The sequence below is a fragment of the Aspergillus bombycis genome, assembly GCF_001792695.1.
Source record: "Aspergillus bombycis strain NRRL26010 chromosome Unknown contig00070, whole genome shotgun sequence".
NCBI classification, from domain to species: Eukaryota; Fungi; Ascomycota; class Eurotiomycetes; order Eurotiales; family Aspergillaceae; genus Aspergillus; species Aspergillus bombycis.
In genome coordinates, this window is record NW_019170072.1 from 173,727 (window position 1) to 192,205 (window position 18,479).

Genomic DNA, 18,479 nt, shown 5'->3' on the forward strand with positions numbered 1-18,479 from the left:
ACGTTTGCTCCAAAAAACGCCTCCAATGCAAGACATTGGCTTCCAGAAAGGAAAAACGGTAAATATAGTGCGGCAAAACCAAGGCATGATATATTTGACGTTTGCTGCTCGGAAGCTCACCGATAGCAACAACAAATCCCCCGACTCTCACACCATTTTCTCAAGAGACCGGTACCGACTTCCCGGTCCTCGCCAATGAGGCCTAGACCCTCGGTGTTCAACCAGGCGGCAAAATCCTCGAGGATAATGGGGTCGTACAGGAGGATTCTCTCGTGCCAGCTCGGACGGCTAGGTGTTCCGGCTGGCTGTGCGTGAATGGCTTTGAGGATCTGGTCGGTTAGTTCTGGTTGTTTCTGATCAATATTTGCGCTGTTACTAGTCGTCGACTTGTTGGTACGGCGTTTGGAGCGGGATGGGCTACATAGTGTTTTTGAGACGGGTAAGGCTTGTTTGGTTTCGGGGGGTTGGAGTATATATCGGTTTTGGGTTCGGAAGGGTGAAGGTAGGGTTTCTTCTTCTGAGTCTTGGATTTCTTCGACGTTGATGAAGGAGTGCGTTGGTGGTGCTTGGTTTCGTTTTGATTGAGTGCTTGAGGCTATGATAGTGTCGCTGGCTGATGGTGTTTTCCTGGACTTTGTCTTTGGAGGTGCGTTTGAGTCGGGGTCTATCTTGGACTTTGTGGTTGTCTTTCGCGAGTCGGTGGTTTTGAATTGCTGTTTCTGAGGTGTCTTGGATTCGGAAGAGGTGATTTCGGGAGTTGGTTCTGTAGATGTGGTTTGCGAGCCAGCCTGAGTTTCTGAGGTTGTGCTTTTACCATGCTTGGACTCCCAGCATTTTTGGAGAAGCTCGATCATTTTCTTTCGGTTCTTCAAGGGCTTGAAACCGTACGAGGCGACCTGTTTCGATAATTTAGCATCGGCGAAGCCGCTGTAATGCGGCATTTCAGGTTGTGGCTCAGAAGGTTGTGAGGTTGTTTCCTTAGGTTTGTCGCTAGCCTTCGTTGTGGGCATACCAGGCACCGGGTAAGGCACTTTTCTCGCAGCTGGGATATTTTTGAGCCTAGGAGCCTCACTCCTGGACAAATCCAACGGTTCTCCAAGAGTGACAATAGCTGCATCCTCCAATGCCTTTTCATTACGGTTATCGTTGGTCGAGGTCGTCATCTTAGCAGGCTCAGGTGTATCCACCAAGTCCACAACTTTCGTCTGGCGAATCAATGACCCTTCTAGATCTCTGGCTGCAACAGACCATAGACCCCTTGCAGTAGTAAAACGTGATGTGGGTGTTGCACATAGGGTTGAGCTCAGAGGGGAAGGCTCTGCCATAGCATACCTCTCCGACTCACTGATGGCTGCCTGTAGCTCCTTTAGTGAGGTCGGAGAATCCTCTCGCTCTAGCTGACTACAAGTTCCAAAAACGAGTTCCTGGTTTTCTAGTGACTTTGTGGCTTCTTCAGGTGAAAGCACTATGAATTCAGGCTCTTTGGTTTTTGAGATGGCTTTCCCTTTGCTTTTAGAGCCCTTAGTTCTTGCAGTTGCAGAACTTTCTCGAGAAGTAGTGGTTTCTTTGCTTGACAAATCCGATCCTTCATGGGAATCATTGAGGTAATTTGCTGTTACACGAGCTGTAAGGCTCGTGAATTTCTTAGTCTGTCTCTTCTGTTTTTGCTTAGGCTCTGGTTGTTCTCGCTGGTTATCGTTAGTGAGGTTTATATCGTCGATATCATGCGACACTTGCTTCAATGAGCCAAATAACCTGGAGTCCACAAGCTGTTTGAGTATAAGTATTAGCTTGAAACACCGGGAGAGAAGGATAATACAGGCCATACCTCTATACGTCTACGTTTCGTTGGACCATCATTCCCAAAGCTCCTAACATCACTGCGAGCTGAAAAAACATCGCTGAAGCCGTACTCAGATAACAGGCTACCAAAACCTTTGGGGTTGGCTTCTGCAACTCCCTCCTGGCTCAACCCTACCATTTGCGCAGTGGTATCCTTAGTGGGCGTCCAATCAATTCTCCGCTTCACAGCAGCTTCTAATTGTAGCCCATCGTTTTCCAGACCAACGGCCTCATTGGAAGGTTCCGGTTGCGATAACGATTTCGAGGTCGACACATCCATAATCTTCTCCTGGAGCGGTTTCGTCTGCGCATTGCCAGACTTCGCAACCCTCCCTGTTATGGTTTTGTTCGCAGCTTTCCCACGCTTGCCCTCGTTATCCGCGCGCTTCGTCCTGGTACCTGTAGTTTTCTTCGGTGCGCCCTTGTGTGCGAGTCCTGGACCACTGAGTACCGTCTGCGACTCACTTGCGGGCTTCCTCCCCCTTCGCTTGGGCCTGTCCTCTGAGGAGGCGCTTTTCGATTTCGAACTGGCATGAACCTGTCTGGCAGGTGGATCTTTGGGTGTCTTGTTTTCCTTATTCCGTGATGGGGTTTCAACCTCGAAAAACCTGGAACGCGTAGAAAGTTGAAATAACTCTGATGGTGATTGTACCGGAGACGGAGATGTACTTGGCGGGGACAAATCGAACAACTTCACGGGATCATGAACAGGCTGCACTGGAGAACCTTTGGGCCTGCAATCTGGGGATGAGAGGACGATAACGTCCGCCGCGGCGCTCATGATGGCGAGAGGGTAATTCGTTGTACTTTGTAGGAACAGGCAATTGGCATGGGCGCAGACAATCCACCAATATGAAGCTCCCGCAAATTCTCCGTATCCTTTGTCACTAAAAATCCATGTCGGCAGTTGCAGTTGAGGTGTATGTCATGTTGTCGATGAATTGTTGGAGAGAGAACGCTTGAACGGGGTTCGTCTTGGCACAAGTTGCTGAATTGCCGCTTTGGGATTTATTTATCAGTGGGCAGGGCAACCGACTGTATTCCCGATTCCTTACAGCGAATGCATGCAATCGTTTGTATTTGATCTACGAGGGGTTCTTAACGGTCACTGAAGGCTGTTTTAAGAATCTAGTATATTCTTGAAAAATGTTCGGTAGATACTAAGTCTTAGTATTGGGGAATCAGCTCTCAGTGTTGTGTAGTATATACCGAGGCGTTCCGAGGCGATACACCATTCAGTCATTGATAATATAATATTTGAACACGAATGTTGCTCAGAGCCATAGTGCCATTCGTGCCTGTATCAAAGGAGCGAGAGCCAAAACTTGTTTTTAGTGGAGTACTCATCCACTAACCTCAGCTTGGCCGCATGCGCTCGGCACCATTGCCCATAGAGTCTCGGCGAAAGAAGTCAACCAGGCGAGATGGAGCCTATTGTATTGGAAGTCGTTCAACCTGAGGTCATTTATATGGATTCTAGGTCGACGTGGGAATTTGGAGACCATCAAGCAATCAAGTCGCCCCTCGCAAGGCAATCGCACCGATGATGGAATTTTCGAGTCGCATATTATCACCGTTTCCAGCACCGTTCACTTGACCCGCAGAGGCAGAAGGCAATGCTCCCAATTTGTAGGCCTTCTTGATTTTAGCAACATCCGCGATCTCAGACAGAGTCTCGTCATTGAAGGGCACAGGCGAGCCTTCGACAGATCGTGCCAGATGTGTCGCCACTGCATCATGGGTAACTTCTGGTGTTACAGACACCTTTACCACCAACAGATCTTTCGTTGAGTCGCTGATACCGAATTTCCGGAAGGAGTCGGCAATCTGCAAACTGTTAGCGCTTGAGGTGTCGAATTATGAGCTACAGATCCACCCACATTGTTCGTGGGACTAAGCGAGAAAACAATCTCCGAGTGGACATTACGAGACTTAAGACGCTCATTGAGATAGTCATTTACTGCCCTGAAGATTGCGGACGAAACGTGCGCTCTCGAGAGAACCTGCATATCGTGGTCAGGGTCCTTGATTTCTTTAGCGAGCTTTCTTGACATCGATGCCATACCATGCTTGCATCAATGAACGCATATTCGAAGTCCGAGTTCCCGGAGATGAGCTGCTGTCGAAGAAATGGGGCATTCTGAATGTCCCGGTAGAGAGCTACATGCACAGGCAGAGAAGAAGGGAGATGGGGCAGGTTAATGGTTTCTAATGTTGAGGACATGATGAGCTGATAATTATGTGCGTTGACACTCTAACAGCCGACAATGGAGCAGTAGATGTTGAGAATCACGGTCAATTGGTAAAGGTAGTTCCACTTCCACCTCTTTGCAATGGAGATCAAGGGAATAAGAAAATCGGGGATATGCAATGTCCGTATCGGCAAAACTGTAGCTCTTTTCCCCCTCCCCCACTATGATACCGGAGAATGGAAGCTAGTTATCGCCGACCGACGCCCGTTACTAAGCCGTGAGTCACACGTGATTGCACTTCTCGAACTTTCGGGTAGCCGTAGCACCAGGGAAAGGTAGCAAACACTCCTAATCCGGAAAAGGCCGAAAGGCTGATATCACCGGCCCGCGGCTTTTAAATAGCTGCCATCTCCTTCCACGCTAAACTGCCATCATCAACCATCAACTTCGCCATCCCATTCTAACCATGGCGTTCTTCTTACGGCGTCCATTCGCCGTTCCATCGGCGCTGCGTCAAGTCCCTAAAACTGCCAACACTGCTCGATTCTTCCACAACTCACCTTTCAAGCCATCTCAATCCAAGCCACTCGGCCCGGCTACTTCCTCGATCTTTGCGAAATCTAGACAGACTTTCCAGAATGCCTTCCGTCGTACCTACATGCAACCTACCTACGGTGCCGCTCAGGGTGGCAATCTCACTCAGCGACTGCTGTATGGCGCCGCCATCGTTGGTGGAACAATCCTGGCGACCAACATGATCTTCAACCGCGAAACTAGAGAGGATGGTGGCATGGCTCCCTACGAGCGCAGCTACCTGAACGAGACTTTCATGCACACTGGACTTGGTATCGCTATTATCGGTATTGCTGCTCGCGCTATGCACATGAACGGATGGTCTTACCGTTTGATGGCCATGAACCCTTGGCTTGTCGCTGGTCTAGGCCTGGTTGGAAGCATCGGAACCATGTATGGTACTTACTACACCTCTCCCGACAAGTAAGTATTTATTCTCCTATCTATCTGGTCTATATTGCAGAGAATCCGTCTAACAGACACCCAGCTACTTGGCTAAGTACGGTCTCTGGACCGCTTTCAACGTCACCCAGGCAGCCCTTCTCTCGCCTTTGATGTTCATGCACCCCGCTCTGCTTGCTCGTGCTGGTCTTTATACTGTTGGAATGATGGGCTCTATTGCTTTTGTCGGTGCTACTGCTAAACAGGACAAGTACCTGTACCTTGGTGCTCCCCTGCTCGCCGGTGTGACCATCGTTGCTCTTTCTGGTCTCGCTCCTCTTGTCCTCCCCGCTACCGCCACCCGCACTTTGATGTGGTCTGAGAAGATCTGGCTGTATGGAGGTCTTGCGGTCTTCGGTGGTTTCACCCTCTACGATGTGCAGAAGGTCCTGCACCACTCTCGTATGGCTCAGAGGGGCCTTATCCGGAGGGATGTTGTCAACGAGAGCATCAGCCTTGAGCTTGACTTCATCAACATCTTCATCCGTATGGTCCAGATTTTGGCCATGCAGCGCAACAACCGAAAATAAGCTACAGCATCAAGACACGTCTAACTAAACTGGTCAAACTCTGATCAACGACAAGGCCACAAATGACACAAAATGAAACGTTAGTGTCATCTCACTCGACAACCAGAAGTCATGCCGCTGGGAAATGGTCTTGGAGGAAAGTGAATTCAATTCTGTCTCGCTTTTTCGCAATTCGTTGACTTCCTTATGTATTATATTCGGATGGGATAGCTGCTTGGTAGCTGCTCATCGCCTGCCTCACATGTATAACCCGTTCTGTGAGACACTTTAGCCACTTCTGCTGAATCGCAGGGTCGGCAACCCGATTCTATAATCAATTTGGCATAACGTCACAGCAAAGATATCTGGATTTCTTTTCAGACGTCTAGAGATGGAAGTAGTATCTCCGCTCCACCTGAGAAATAAATTTTTATTTGAAAAGAAAAGAAAATCAGAGCTCCCGATGTTACTTGAGGCATTTAGGCATTGCGTAGTTCAGCCTTCACTTCGTCAGAAAGAGTATAGTTGATTACTTTCTGTGTAGAAGCCACTTTCTCGCTCGAATCGAAAGACGTGTATGTGCAACTCACACTTATACTTATGCCACCTAGAAAAACGCCCTCAAAATACTGTTTTAGACAAGCATCTAGTCTTTTTTGACCATACCACAGCCTAAGCCTACCCATGTCATTGACTTATATATTTGTGAAGCAAATGTCTACAACGGCTAAAGGGTTATGACAATTTCCCGATGCTCTTTGATCTGTCACTTTTCAGAGGGTTATTTCGTGACGATTATGTTTGTAAGTCTAGCATACACACACCTAGTAACTGTGGGTCACAAAGCCATATCAAATTCCAGGGCACCTGTACAGACTGCTTGATATGATGGGTTGACTTGCGGGATACCACGAGGATCCAAGTAGATCAGGCAATAGCAGAGTCCTGTTGCAGTAAGGTGATATCATATTCTTTACCGATAGCATATTTCTGCTTCCCCTTAGCCTTCGGCACGACGAATCGGTTCTTGAAGATCTTAATATCTTTCTCAATGGTTCTCCAATTCAGACCAGCAACAGATGGCCTGTCCTTCATCCATACCATATCAGACCACTGGTCTGCTGTGATTCTTCCGAAGGACTTGAGAATCAATGCTACTGTTTTCCATTCCACCAGCCGCTCTTCTGGGAGGAATAACTGAAGGGTTTGTCGTGGCCAATCGCACAGATAAAGGTCGTTATACAATTTGCTTTCGAGACGAGGAGGCGCAAATCCAGAAATCTTCTCCTTCACCGACATCATGCTACCTCTCACGGCACAAGCTGAGCTTCGTATCCGAACGGTGAGTATCAGAGAGCCATCGGCGAGCCCTTCTAAGTTCATGAAATGCAGGTTTGCAGCGTCGAGTTGCACACTAAAATTCCAGAACGTGTACTTCCTCGTTGGGTCATTGATTATCTCGCGCAAGATCATGGCGTCCCCAACTGGGTCAAAGATCACATCGATACTCGAGCCTTGCTGATTGAGTGGACGAAATTGGCCAGGCTGGTCGCCGTACAAGACTACTTCAACCTTTCTGTTCTTCCTGAGATAAGGCTGACAGCCACATTTTGGATCGTCACTAGACGTGCAAAAGAGGATTTATCAGAGCTTAGACGTCTTGACTGGCAATTATTCAAAGCTTACCAGCGCATCTTGGCTTTTGGGCTCTGGGAATCTCAATGGGGGTGTCCTTTCTCTTGGACAAGAGGATACTGCCCTGAAGATGATCTTGGTGAAGCAGCATATTGTGTGATGGTATCACTACTAGTAGAAACACAACATGGGTCGACTGAAGGGCAGATGGCTTTTATTCACTCTTTCATTGCTTGCAAGAGACTGGACACAGGACCACTCCGCCAGCTCCTGGTGAATGAGGACTAGAGCCCTCACGATAATGCACTCTGTTCCTCTGCTTTTACCGGGTACTAGTATGCTTTAGTCGGTAATCAAGAGCTATATGTTTTTGTCTGAAAGATGCAGGCTACACACATTAGTATTGATGGTAGCCACTGGAGAACCTGACACTTATCTGATTTTTGCATAGTATTCTGGGCTACCCAGACCAAGTGTAATTTTACGGCTTCCTGCCAGCAATGCCTGGAGAGCTTTATTTTCCCACGAGCACACAGTAGCCATTTGTCCTCTGCTTTCTCTCTTCTATATACTACAGTAAATACGCAGTTATAGCATCTCAAAATGTTGTTATTATATACTGTACAGATCTTTGTTCAACCTACAATGGACATTGAAAATGTACTGCATGATCAGTTTTGGTTGAAAGACATATTGGGAGTCTCTGATCGGGATAATTTTGCTTCTTATCACATATTTAGAGTACTTGTTAGTCTACAGCATTCTTTATTGCCGTGAGAAATGAAAGTACTTCTGTACAAGTCATACATTTTAGAAATATATTGCTGCTGTGTTCTGGCCATAGTTCCCATCGATCAGGGCTGAGAATGCGCTTACATAAGCACACCGCGAGCTAACCTCCGGCAATGAATGATCGCTCCCAAGCTTCTCGCGACCCAAGGCACTGTGAACGATTTCGTCGAGCCGGAACTCGCTTTGTGCTTTTCTTCCCGTGGCAGCCTTTTTGATATACAAGCCTCTACCAATTCTTACCCCCCTTTACGCCACCATGTCCGGAGAAATGGAAGTAGATCCGCCAGTTTCGCATGAGCAGGAGGAAGCCCCGGCGCAATCTGGCGGCGGCTTCGAGCCACGAACCCAGGCCGGGGCTGTTGCAGTGCGGAGTATCGAAGGATGGATTGTGATCGCCACCAACATCCACGAAGAAGCATCAGAGGAAGATGTGACCGATCTGTTTGCGGAGTATGGAGAGATTAAAAACTTCAACTTGAACCTTGATCGCCGGACGGGTTATGTGAAGGTAGGTTGATATTTACATGGATTTGGCTCCGCTTCGGTTCCATCATCCGTTTATTTATACGTCTGTTATCAAGATGGGATATGGAGTGATATTGATCGTAAATTACCACAGGGATACGCCTTGATCGAATATTCCACTTTGCCCGAAGCTACAGAAGCCATCAAGAACTTGAACGGAACCAAGTTGCTCGACCAGACAATTCAAGTTGACTATGCATTCGTCCGGCCGCCTCCCTCGAACAAAGGCAAGGCTGGCGGGCAAAGAGGCGGTGGTCGTGGTGGACGAGGCCGCAGCAGGAGTCGTGAGAGGAGTCGCAGTCCCGGCGCTGATGAGAGGGATTAAGCGATGTCATTCGGATTGGTTCTGTAGACCCTTTTTTAAAGCCATTTTTTCGGAATACGTGGCTTGATATAGGCCCGGCATGGTTTCCCTTTCTGTTTTCTACATGTCCAGTTCACCTGCGTCAGTTTTTCATCGGAAGGTTATGCCACGGTTGAGATTCATGAAGACGTTGGTTCTGGTTTCGACTTCTACGCACCGCTCCGACGAGCATCGGTTACTAGAGCGAATGTGCTTCTGGCCAGCATTATCTCTTGTGGGGCCTTCACAGGGTCGTCGTTTGATAGGATGGTTATCCAAAGAGATACATGCTGGCGTCATGATCTAATAGCAATCCGGTACGACCGCATGCTTGACGAAGATATTTGATCGCTTGCTAACAGGGGTAACAGATAAAACTTCAATGATTTTGATTTCACATTACCAGGATATCCAAAATTTGACCAGTTGACTCCGCGTGACAACGCATGATATACAATGATCTATGCAGCCTTTTTCGTTCGTTACATGCTTTTGGCTCCATGCTTCTGTGTTAGTGCGGCAGTGGACCAATTTTTATAGAGAATTGGGTAGTAGTTGCAGCTAGCGCGTCGAGTTAGAAGGTCTGCTGATCCTGTAAAGTTAAGCTACTGTTTCATTCCTGCTGTCCTGGATCATGATACGTGGGGTAGTGCATGTCAATTGGGAATACGAAGACAATATCAGAAGACTGTGTACGGACTCATGATCTTGTTTCCCAGGGGCCGCGTGACACCATGTCAAGAAACGACAAGGGTTTGTAGAAGGTCTTTCTTCATTGAAGGTAGTGGAATCAGAGGAATTCCATTCAATAGTACACTGGACTAATACATGTCAGTGGAAACAATCATACCCTAACCGAGTTTCCAAAGACGGCACGCATTCCAGAGAAGGATCAGTTAGGGTATAAAAGCTCCGGGTTGGCCCCCGCTGGACCTTCCCGTAGATTGAATTAAGTGCCAACTTAACCCCCCGCACTCCCCGACTTCCTTCTTTCTTCTTCCTATGCAGACTTCCTCGACTATGACGAGTGCGGCCTTGTCGTATACAACTGGGAGAAACATGAGTTAATTTCTTTTTTCTCTCTTCACTCCATTGGCCGCAGGACGTTCTCTTTCTTTCCTTTACAACTTGAAGTTCTCGTCCCCTTGTCCAAGGGTTCTCATCTTGCATTGGAAAGCATCTTTCATTGGTGGGGGTTTCCTCTAGTCGAGGTCCCCCTGTCAGTTGGCTCCATTGATTGACTACTATACAAGATTTTTTTTGGCACCGGCAGTTTCAAAGAAGACCGGAAAGATATAGAATACAGGAACCATGGCCGCATTCTCATACATTCTTAGATTCATTTGCATATCTATGCTTCTATGTCGTACCCATGCGCTGGCGCTGCGGTCGCAAGACATACTGGCGCCACCTCCAGAGACACCACTCGTACTTGATGCACCGGCCGGATCACCGTCAAGGCAATCGAGCCTGTCCCCCTCGGAATTACTCCCTGAATCTAGCGAATCAATCGGCCGCACGCTGCAAGATTTGCTACGTGCCTTGAATGTGATGCAGGACACCTACTTTGAACTATGGCAAGGTACTTGGCCCTCTAGTATCGATTGGACTGCTGCCGTGATCGGTACACATCTCTCGGCCTCAGTCGCATCATTGTCGTCCTCCACGGAAGATGTCTCGTCTAGTATTTTCCCAGATGCCGATGCCTCAACTGTCAAGCATCGCTCTTTATCCTTCGAGAACCTAATCAACCACTTCTTTGACCAGACCGTAGCATTCTATTTTGGTGAAGATGCCTTTGCAGTGAGAAACCAGGCCTATGACGATATGCTGTGGGTTGTGCTGGGCTGGTTAGAAAACCTCAATCTGCAGGTATTGCACTCCGATTTGCACTTTGACGGGCCTTCAGGGTCCAATCTAACCAGGAGCCACCACTGGCATGGAGCTCAGTTCCGTACCCCTGCTGCCCACAGAGCGAGGCTCTTCTATGGACTTGCATCCGGTGGGTGGGACATCTCCCTCTGCGGAGGTGGAATGATTTGGAATCCGCGTCTAACGCCTTATAAAAACGCCATAACGAACGAACTGTATATATCGGCTAGCATTGCGATGTATCTCTATTTCCCGGGTGATGTGATTGACTCACCCTTCGTACCAAACAATGTTGACGATCAGGTATGGTCGGATGGTTATCCTCACCACCCTGCTCATCTGCAAACTGCGATCGAGGGGTACAAATGGCTCAACGCCTCGAATATGACGGGGGTTGGGGGTCTTTATGGGGATGGTTTCCATATCGATGGGTGGAAGAGCGCAGAAGAGCCCGGCACCCGCAAGTGTGACGTCCTAAATAAGATGGTATACACGTATAACCAAGGAGTGATCCTCAGCGGGCTGAGGGGCCTCTGGCTGGCCACTACTTCATGGCAGTACTTATACGATGGGCATGAACTTGTCCGCAAAGTTATCAACGCTACAGGGTGGCACAACATGAAAAGTCAGAAGTGGGCCGGCCTCGGCCGTGGAGGCGTCTTGGAGGACGCATGCGACTCTGGGGGCGGCTGTTCTCAAGATGGACAAACATTCAAAGGTATATTCTTCAATCATCTCACTGAATTTTGTCGACCTATCCGTCCGCAAGAGGAACGCTTCCTGGCGAGTGCGAACCGGACGACGGGATCGGGCAGCGACTGGGAGTACATCCATGATTGGCATCAAGCACAGTGCCACAAATATCGGCCTTGGATCGAACACAATGCCGAGGCCGCTTTGATGACTCGAGACAAGGACGGCAAGTTTGGCATGTGGTGGGGCAGGCGATACGGTGAAACTGATCACGCTCTCATCTACGACAGCCCTCTGCCCCCAGATGCGATTGACTACCGGAACTACGGCGCCCACGCACAAGGCCCTCAGCCACTTCAAGGGACATCCCGTTCATCCGGAGATTCCAGATTTGGAGTGGAGAGACCAATATACCCCGCATATGCACCCGGCCAGACACGTTCGACTGGCGATGCAATTGCTCTTGAGCTGCATCAGACGGACTATAACGACCGAGGCCGCGGGAGAACTGTGGAGACGCAATCCGGAGGTGTAGCTGTCCTGCGAGCTTTGTACCAGTGGAAAATGAGTGCATCTCATCCTGATGCTGCTTAAATTTGGGCACCGAATGGGAGTCATTGTCGTGTGCTGCGTTTTATAAATTATTTGGGAGCATTCTTACGATTGGCTATGTTTTGGCGTTTGGTCTGAGTTATATGGCCCGGCGTTGATGAAGTTGGTCAGCGTAGCCAACGCAAGGGCTGGGTCTATCGGAAGTAGAAGACCGAACTCGCGGATGCCATGATCATGTCCTTGCTAGTATTGGTCCAATGTATACTTTTTGCATTCTTCCTGTTACATCTTGGACCAGCTTAGGCCACCTGGTCTAGGATCAAGGGAGACAAGAGACCCGTTACCTTGCTCATGTAGACCGGTAAAACGGCTTCTCTTTGATCACCAGGTCTCTTGTCGGACAAACTTTACTCGTATTTCACGCAAGGTAAACGGATTCCCCTCCGGTGAAGGCAGTCGGATGATGTATTCAGAACACACGAGCCTGTCCCAACAACCGGGATCGATGATCGGACATACATACACATCCCTTCTGCATGTCGGAAGCACCTTGGTGTTCCGGAGCAAGGGCCAATGCTGCAGAGTCGTAGTTATACAATGGGGTAAAAGTACGGGATTTGAACGGGCTATGGAGTGGTATAGCCTTTAGGTATGTATGAACGACCACCTGGGCAGGACCTCCCTGTGGGTTCCTCCTCCCCTACCTGACGGTCTGTCAATGCAACTCGGCCGAACCCAAAATAGCCCACCTTGAGCGGGCATATTCGCTGTATACTTTAGACAGACATTTCTTTGGCCATTCAGCATCCCAAGAAACATATAGAACACCAAACACCCCACACCCAACCGGCATCCATCAATAAATATCTCACGAAGGACCTACCGACAGGGGAGTGCATAGAGTAAGGTATCTACTAGTCACGATGAAACCAACCTATCAATGCCCCCGGTCTCCACTCAAAAACCACCCTACGATCGTACAGTTAAATCCTAGCCAACAAAAACATCCGTCGCCGTCCCAGTTCTCCGGAGAACCCATTTTAAGGTGGGAAAATCAGGGAATAGAAATAGAAGGGGAAAGGGGAAAAAATGCCGTGCCAAGGTTTCCCCTAGTTCGGGTTCATTGGGGGTCCCCCCAGGCATTCGAATTTTGGTGTATGGCTTGAAGCCACATGCAACTAGTGCCGGAGCGTTTATCTTGGTTATATTATTTATTTATTTATTATTATTTTTTTCCTTTTACTTTATTTTATGTTTTCGTATCTTGGGAGTTGGGGCTATGTAGTGATAGGGTTGTAGTGGTTGGGGTTGGGTAGAGAGAGTCAAGTCATTCATACATCATGGTCATTCATTCATTCATACATAGAAACCAATTCGATATCAAAGATGACTCGGTGAAGAAATCGATCAAGTGATCAAAATAGTCGAATGCTCCTTCGTCTTCAAGAAACAAGAACATCCGATATTAGACTTCCCAGCACAGCAGAGAAATTTGAGAAGGAATAATTGGGGGGTGGGGAGGGAAATGAGGGTCATGAATGGGAATGGAAAGGATGGCCAAATCAGCGTTGATCAACTGCTTTGCTGATCGACAGTCCGTTTAACATCGTCATTCGGTCAGGGAGAACATCCATGGATGAACTGCGGAAATTAAAAAAGAACCCTATGATAAGACTTGAACTGACGTCGGTTAGGTTATGTTAGGTAGAAATGCAAGAAGGTGGGGAGAGAGGGAGGGAACAATGGCTCTGTGTGTTCGTTCGTTCCGTATCAGAGCATCATCAGCCTCATCTGGTTTCGTTTGTTTTTTGGTTTCTTTCTTTCTTTTTTTACTTTTCTCTGACGTTTACATTCATGTGTACGGATCTTCCGTTGGTTTTCGCCTCCTCTGTTGCTTTCGGCCGCAACCATAGCGGCGGGAATGATTGATTGATTGATTTTCCCGTGAGATCAGTGGAGTCGGTCACGCGGATGAGGAACTGCGCGGTACCTTTTTACTTCTGGTTATTTTACTGTATTCGATCGTTAGGTGCAGTATCGTATGGTCAACCCGATTACTGTACCATGCAATCGATGGGGGTTCCATGTTGTTGATGACAGAGGGCTAACGATGCTGACCATCAAGATATCCAGTTCGCAAGTAAAGGAACTTGATTGATAGCGGAGGGAAGAGGGACAAGGAAAAAGAAAAAAAAAAAAACGAGGGAAACCAGGTACTCGCGTTTTGAGCGGTTAGGTCAAAAAGCGCTTAGGCATTGATCTCTTTTTTTTCCTTTTTCCATCCTAGATGGTAGGCTGGTTGTATGTACATACGTGGAAGGATGACATTAGAATTGCGCTACCAGAAAACCCGCTGTCGCTGTCAAATGGACAACTGTCATTCTGGAGCAATGAATGAAAAGGTCACAAGCACACACACACACTCACAATACACAAGACACACATACACACGTCCGCGCGCCGCCCCCCCGCCACGGCAAAGTTCAAGTTCAAAGTGGATGCATGCAAGCTCAGTTCACGTCGGATGCGGGGGGGGCGCACTCAAGGAACACTTGCCACTGGTTCCATGTTACCGTAGCCGTTGATTCGGTTGGGTGAACATTTAGCCTCATGTTGGTTCATTACCTTTTGTTGTCCATTTTGAAGAGGGCTGAGTATGTAGGTTCAAGGAAAGCGTATCATGAAGAGACCAGGGAGGGAAATATTCGGACCAATTGCTTTCGGTCTTTCCTACTCTACTTGATTCTTTTTGGTCGGATCGTCGCCGTCCGACGGTATGCGGTGATGCTTGTCAACTGGGGGCTTTCGATACATGCAGCCCTTTTTGCGCCTTGCGGCAATTAAACTTCCAAAGATCGTGGGTGGCCTTTTCGGTGTGTTTTATTTTATTTTTGCTTTCCAGCGGTCAGATCTTGGGTTCAGTTCGCATCCTGGACGCTGTTATGGTGGTACATAATTAAGGAACTTACTTCATTTGAGGGTAGTGTTTTAATTGTTAATCATCTTAATCTCAATCGGTCATGTTATCGACAGGACGACCTAATTTTGGAAGAGCATCAACCATGATACAGTGATAGAGGCGATGATCGTGGCGATGTTTTCCTTGCCAGGCTATCACTCTCAAGAGAGGTATCTCACTACGTGTACTTCCTTAAAGAAACCCCATATATGGCGTACACTTCTGTAGTCCCATAAATAGTCGGGACCGAGAATAAATAACTGGAAATGGGGCAGTACTTTTGGACACCCGTACAAGATGGTATTGTATGTACGTACTCATACTACTATACGTATGTAGTATGTAGCTACCGAGGTCCTACATACAAGTAGCACACCGGACAGATCCAATCGATAATGGAATGCAATAAGTGAAGGTTAATATTAGTTGGTGATAGTGATTATAGCCGTATTCATTATGGCCCCGGTAATGAGAATTTAGGGGACTTTACTCCGTACTCTTTCCCCTATGACGTGCTGTGCCGTCATGGGCGTCGAGTCCTGACTGTGTCAAAGAACCTAACCAACTTAACCTAGCGTACGGTGGACTCCGAAAAATCAAAGAACCAGTAAGGGGATTCCCCGGCCTCTGCCCCAATTGGGCAAGAATTGGCACAAATAAAAAAGAAAAAGAATCAAAAAGTCTTGAACTCACTTAACCTTCGACCTTTGGACTTTATTAAACCTTACGTGGATATTTCGGATTCTTCCCCGAAACGTCTAAATTGATCGCATCCATCGTCCTCGGGAAATTTAATCCTCATTATTGAATTGAGGGTTTTTTCGCCCATTCTTTTGGGTCGACTGGCTCCCTTTTTCGGCGTTTCCTTGTTTTCTTTTCTTTTTTTTTTCCTCTAATTTTTTTAGCTTGTCGAATGGGAATCAGAGATCTGACTATAGCTACAGGATGCTGCATACAGATTATCTAGTCCTTACTAGTAGTGATCCCAAGTATAGCCTTAACGGGGTCTGGGATTCTGCAGGTCTCCATCCGTAGTCAGCAGTGACTGTGTTCCATGGATGATGGATGCCGAGCTAAAATGCACTTGATAAACTCCCCAAAAGAAAAGAAAAATGTAAGAGAATTAAAAATTTAAAGCAGTAAATACCCCGTATCTGGATTATGATGTCAACTCTTTAATTTTTCCAAAATCACGATCAGCAAAAGCAATCGGACACATTCTGATTCGGCCGTTCTTTTCAATGCACCCTGCCCCCCTCGATGACGATTGGTGTTGGTTGTGGATCGGCATTCCTGCACATCCTTTTCCCGGTTTCACCTTTTTTCCTCCTCTTTTTTCGCGTTTGCTTTTCTGCTTGGTTCGTCGCTCGCGGACACGATCCGCCAGAAAACTCTCGAACCCACGGGAATGGATCGTCCTGCTCTCAGGCCGTTGACTCGTGGACTGAAGGGGAAAGTTCAACGTTGGACTAACAAGCTTAGACCCTAGGCGGTTGACACCTTTACACCATGTGGACACAAGTAGCATCAATCCCGCTAAGAGTATCCAGTCGGTGCTGGATAATTCACGGGGCACGTTCTACCTCGCTAGGTACCTATGAGTAAAAAGGAACGTAAGCTTTTTTGCCTAAATGATAACAGAAGAGGAATTTCGCCGAAGATGAGGACATGTTCTGCTGGAGGAGTTTCAGTTGGTGTTGGGCGATGGAACCGAGTTTCGGACTTCGAATATAGTTTGATATCATAGGTTCTCCTGGAAGTAGGCAGGCTTCCCTGGGAATCCACCAGTAATCCATGTAGTGCATATATCGTCTGCTGGTTTTGAAAGATGGAGAATTAAATGCGTTTCGCTCGATCGACATTGCATGACCTTTTCTTTTTTTTTTCTATACCCCCTGAGACGTTTGATGATTCATGATTCATTTTATTTTCTTTATCTTATTTCTTTTTTTTTTCTTTCTTTTTTTTCTGTTTGCCTGCATATCGAAGAAGTTCCCCATAGAATACAGAGTAGATACGCAGAAGTAAAAGTACGTCCTGTGGCGGTATGATCCATCACCTCGGCACATCGGGACGTTCCCAATATCAAGGACCATGGAATGCCCGTCGCTTAGCGATTTGGTTTGAAGACGATCGACTCGTGACAAAGTATAGCGCGATGTAGTCGAGCAATAGTTAACTGTTACCGAGTCAAGTAGTACGACTGTTGATATTAAATGGTATCCATGCCATCAGGTGAGGTTGCAAGCGAACCAAGCAGATACCATGGCAGGGGAAACAGACAAAGAGTACGGAGTATAGTCATCATGGATTCCCTGGTGAATAGTTCATCCAATGTGAGGTCTTCCGTTGTAATTTGCTCCTTCGAATCCTTTTTCTTTTTGATTTTCTCAGCTCACGGATCATCATACTGGCGGTGGATGAATGAGGATCAGCCTCGAATTCCACCGATGAGGGGCGCTGGTTGGTTGATATTCGCCCCCCTCAAGGGGACGGGGTTCCCTCAGTATCGAACCACAGAGAGAAGTGCACCCTCCCAGCAACCAGACTAACGTACACTAAAGGAAACTAAAAATTCTGACTACGAGAAGAACTAAAGGGGGACCGAACCCCTAAAAGGTTCAAGTCAAAATCCCCCCCCTCCACCCAACCACGCCATCCCAATCAGGCGCTTCACCGAAACATCATTACTTGATACTCTGTGCATCCTCCCAGGTACGTACGTACTATGGACCATACTAAGGAGTTCTTAGTGTAGTTCGGTGACCATTACATACCATACCTTCAGGTCATAAAACTGCCTTTACGATCGTTCCCAGTGGCGGCCACGAGTCTTAAGAGCCACCCAACTTTGTTTCGAAACCCATGTATCAGGAGAGAGGGATCGTATGAATATCAACGTCGTATTATAGAGGTAAAAATCAGTAAATAAAATAAAAGTCGAATAAAATAAGAAACAGCAAATATTCAATTAAACACGAACATGCCCTATGGATAAATGAATAATCAAAAAAAAATCAAATTAACTAAGTCGACATATGTACGGAGTACGTAGGAGTTCCTCGACCAAGAGAAACAAAAAAAAAGAAATAATAATAATAATAAAATAAAGAAGAGAGAAGGGAAGAAAAAAGAAAGAATGAAAGAAATGGAAAGGAAAAAGTAATACAAGACCCAGCAATCATACTACTCAATACTGCGACTACTTCCTCAGCGTTGTACAGCTCCATCATAGGTACGACCACGATACTTGCTTCTGCCCAACGGATAGGTGTCTCCTGGAAGTACCTCCATAGTATCCGTCATTAGTCTCTTTCCTTTTCTTTCATAAATTATTACGAGCGGAAAATTCACCACCGCTACTCTGGGCGGGTTCTCTCCTTCATTGATTATTATTTGATTTATTTTTTTTAATCGACTCCTCTTTGCCTGTCTCTCTTATCCTGTCTCTCTGCCTGTGTCTCTCTCACACTCTTCTCCGCGCAACTTTTTCTTTTTCTTTTTCTTTTTCTTTTTCTTTTTCTCTTTTTTTTTTTTGTTCTTATTATTTT

General features: G+C 47.1%; 6 protein-coding genes across 6 annotated transcripts; 3 read left to right on the forward strand and 3 right to left on the reverse strand.

Annotated features, from left to right (window-relative positions):
* Nucleotides 1-116: 116 nt before the first annotated feature.
* On the reverse strand, nucleotides 117-2,623 carry slx4 (the record flags this gene model as incomplete). Its single annotated transcript, XM_022534982.1, has 2 exons — nucleotides 117-1,769; nucleotides 1,829-2,623. The coding sequence occupies 2 exons, from the start codon at nucleotides 2,621-2,623 to the stop codon at nucleotides 117-119; spliced, it is 2,448 nt and encodes an 815-aa protein (XP_022387173.1).
* Nucleotides 2,624-3,354: 731 nt separating this feature from the next.
* Nucleotides 3,355-4,066, reverse strand: ABOM_007854 (EKC/KEOPS complex subunit CGI121/TPRKB; the record flags this gene model as incomplete). The annotated part of the gene is made up of 3 exons (XM_022534983.1): nucleotides 3,355-3,669; nucleotides 3,723-3,845; nucleotides 3,908-4,066. 3 exons carry the CDS (start codon nucleotides 4,064-4,066, stop codon nucleotides 3,355-3,357), a joined length of 597 nt encoding a protein of 198 aa, XP_022387176.1.
* A 434-nt stretch (nucleotides 4,067-4,500) lies between these two features.
* Nucleotides 4,501-5,578, forward strand: ABOM_007855 (Bax Inhibitor family protein; the record flags this gene model as incomplete). The annotated part of the gene is made up of 2 exons (XM_022534984.1): nucleotides 4,501-5,030; nucleotides 5,095-5,578. The coding sequence occupies 2 exons, from the start codon at nucleotides 4,501-4,503 to the stop codon at nucleotides 5,576-5,578; spliced, it is 1,014 nt and encodes a 337-aa protein (XP_022387175.1).
* A 906-nt stretch (nucleotides 5,579-6,484) lies between these two features.
* ABOM_007856 (uncharacterized protein) lies at nucleotides 6,485-7,251 on the reverse strand (the record flags this gene model as incomplete). The annotated part of the gene is made up of 2 exons (XM_022534985.1): nucleotides 6,485-7,178; nucleotides 7,244-7,251. 2 exons carry the CDS (start codon nucleotides 7,249-7,251, stop codon nucleotides 6,485-6,487), a joined length of 702 nt encoding a protein of 233 aa, XP_022387178.1.
* A 989-nt stretch (nucleotides 7,252-8,240) lies between these two features.
* Nucleotides 8,241-8,834, forward strand: ABOM_007857 (RBM8 family RNA-binding protein; the record flags this gene model as incomplete). Its single annotated transcript, XM_022534986.1, has 2 exons — nucleotides 8,241-8,492; nucleotides 8,604-8,834. 2 exons carry the CDS (start codon nucleotides 8,241-8,243, stop codon nucleotides 8,832-8,834), a joined length of 483 nt encoding a protein of 160 aa, XP_022387177.1.
* A 1,329-nt stretch (nucleotides 8,835-10,163) lies between these two features.
* On the forward strand, nucleotides 10,164-12,011 carry ABOM_007858 (putative glycosyl hydrolase; the record flags this gene model as incomplete). The annotated part of the gene is made up of 1 exon (XM_022534987.1): nucleotides 10,164-12,011. One exon carries the CDS (start codon nucleotides 10,164-10,166, stop codon nucleotides 12,009-12,011), a length of 1,848 nt encoding a protein of 615 aa, XP_022387179.1.
* Nucleotides 12,012-18,479: the final 6,468 nt, after the last annotated feature.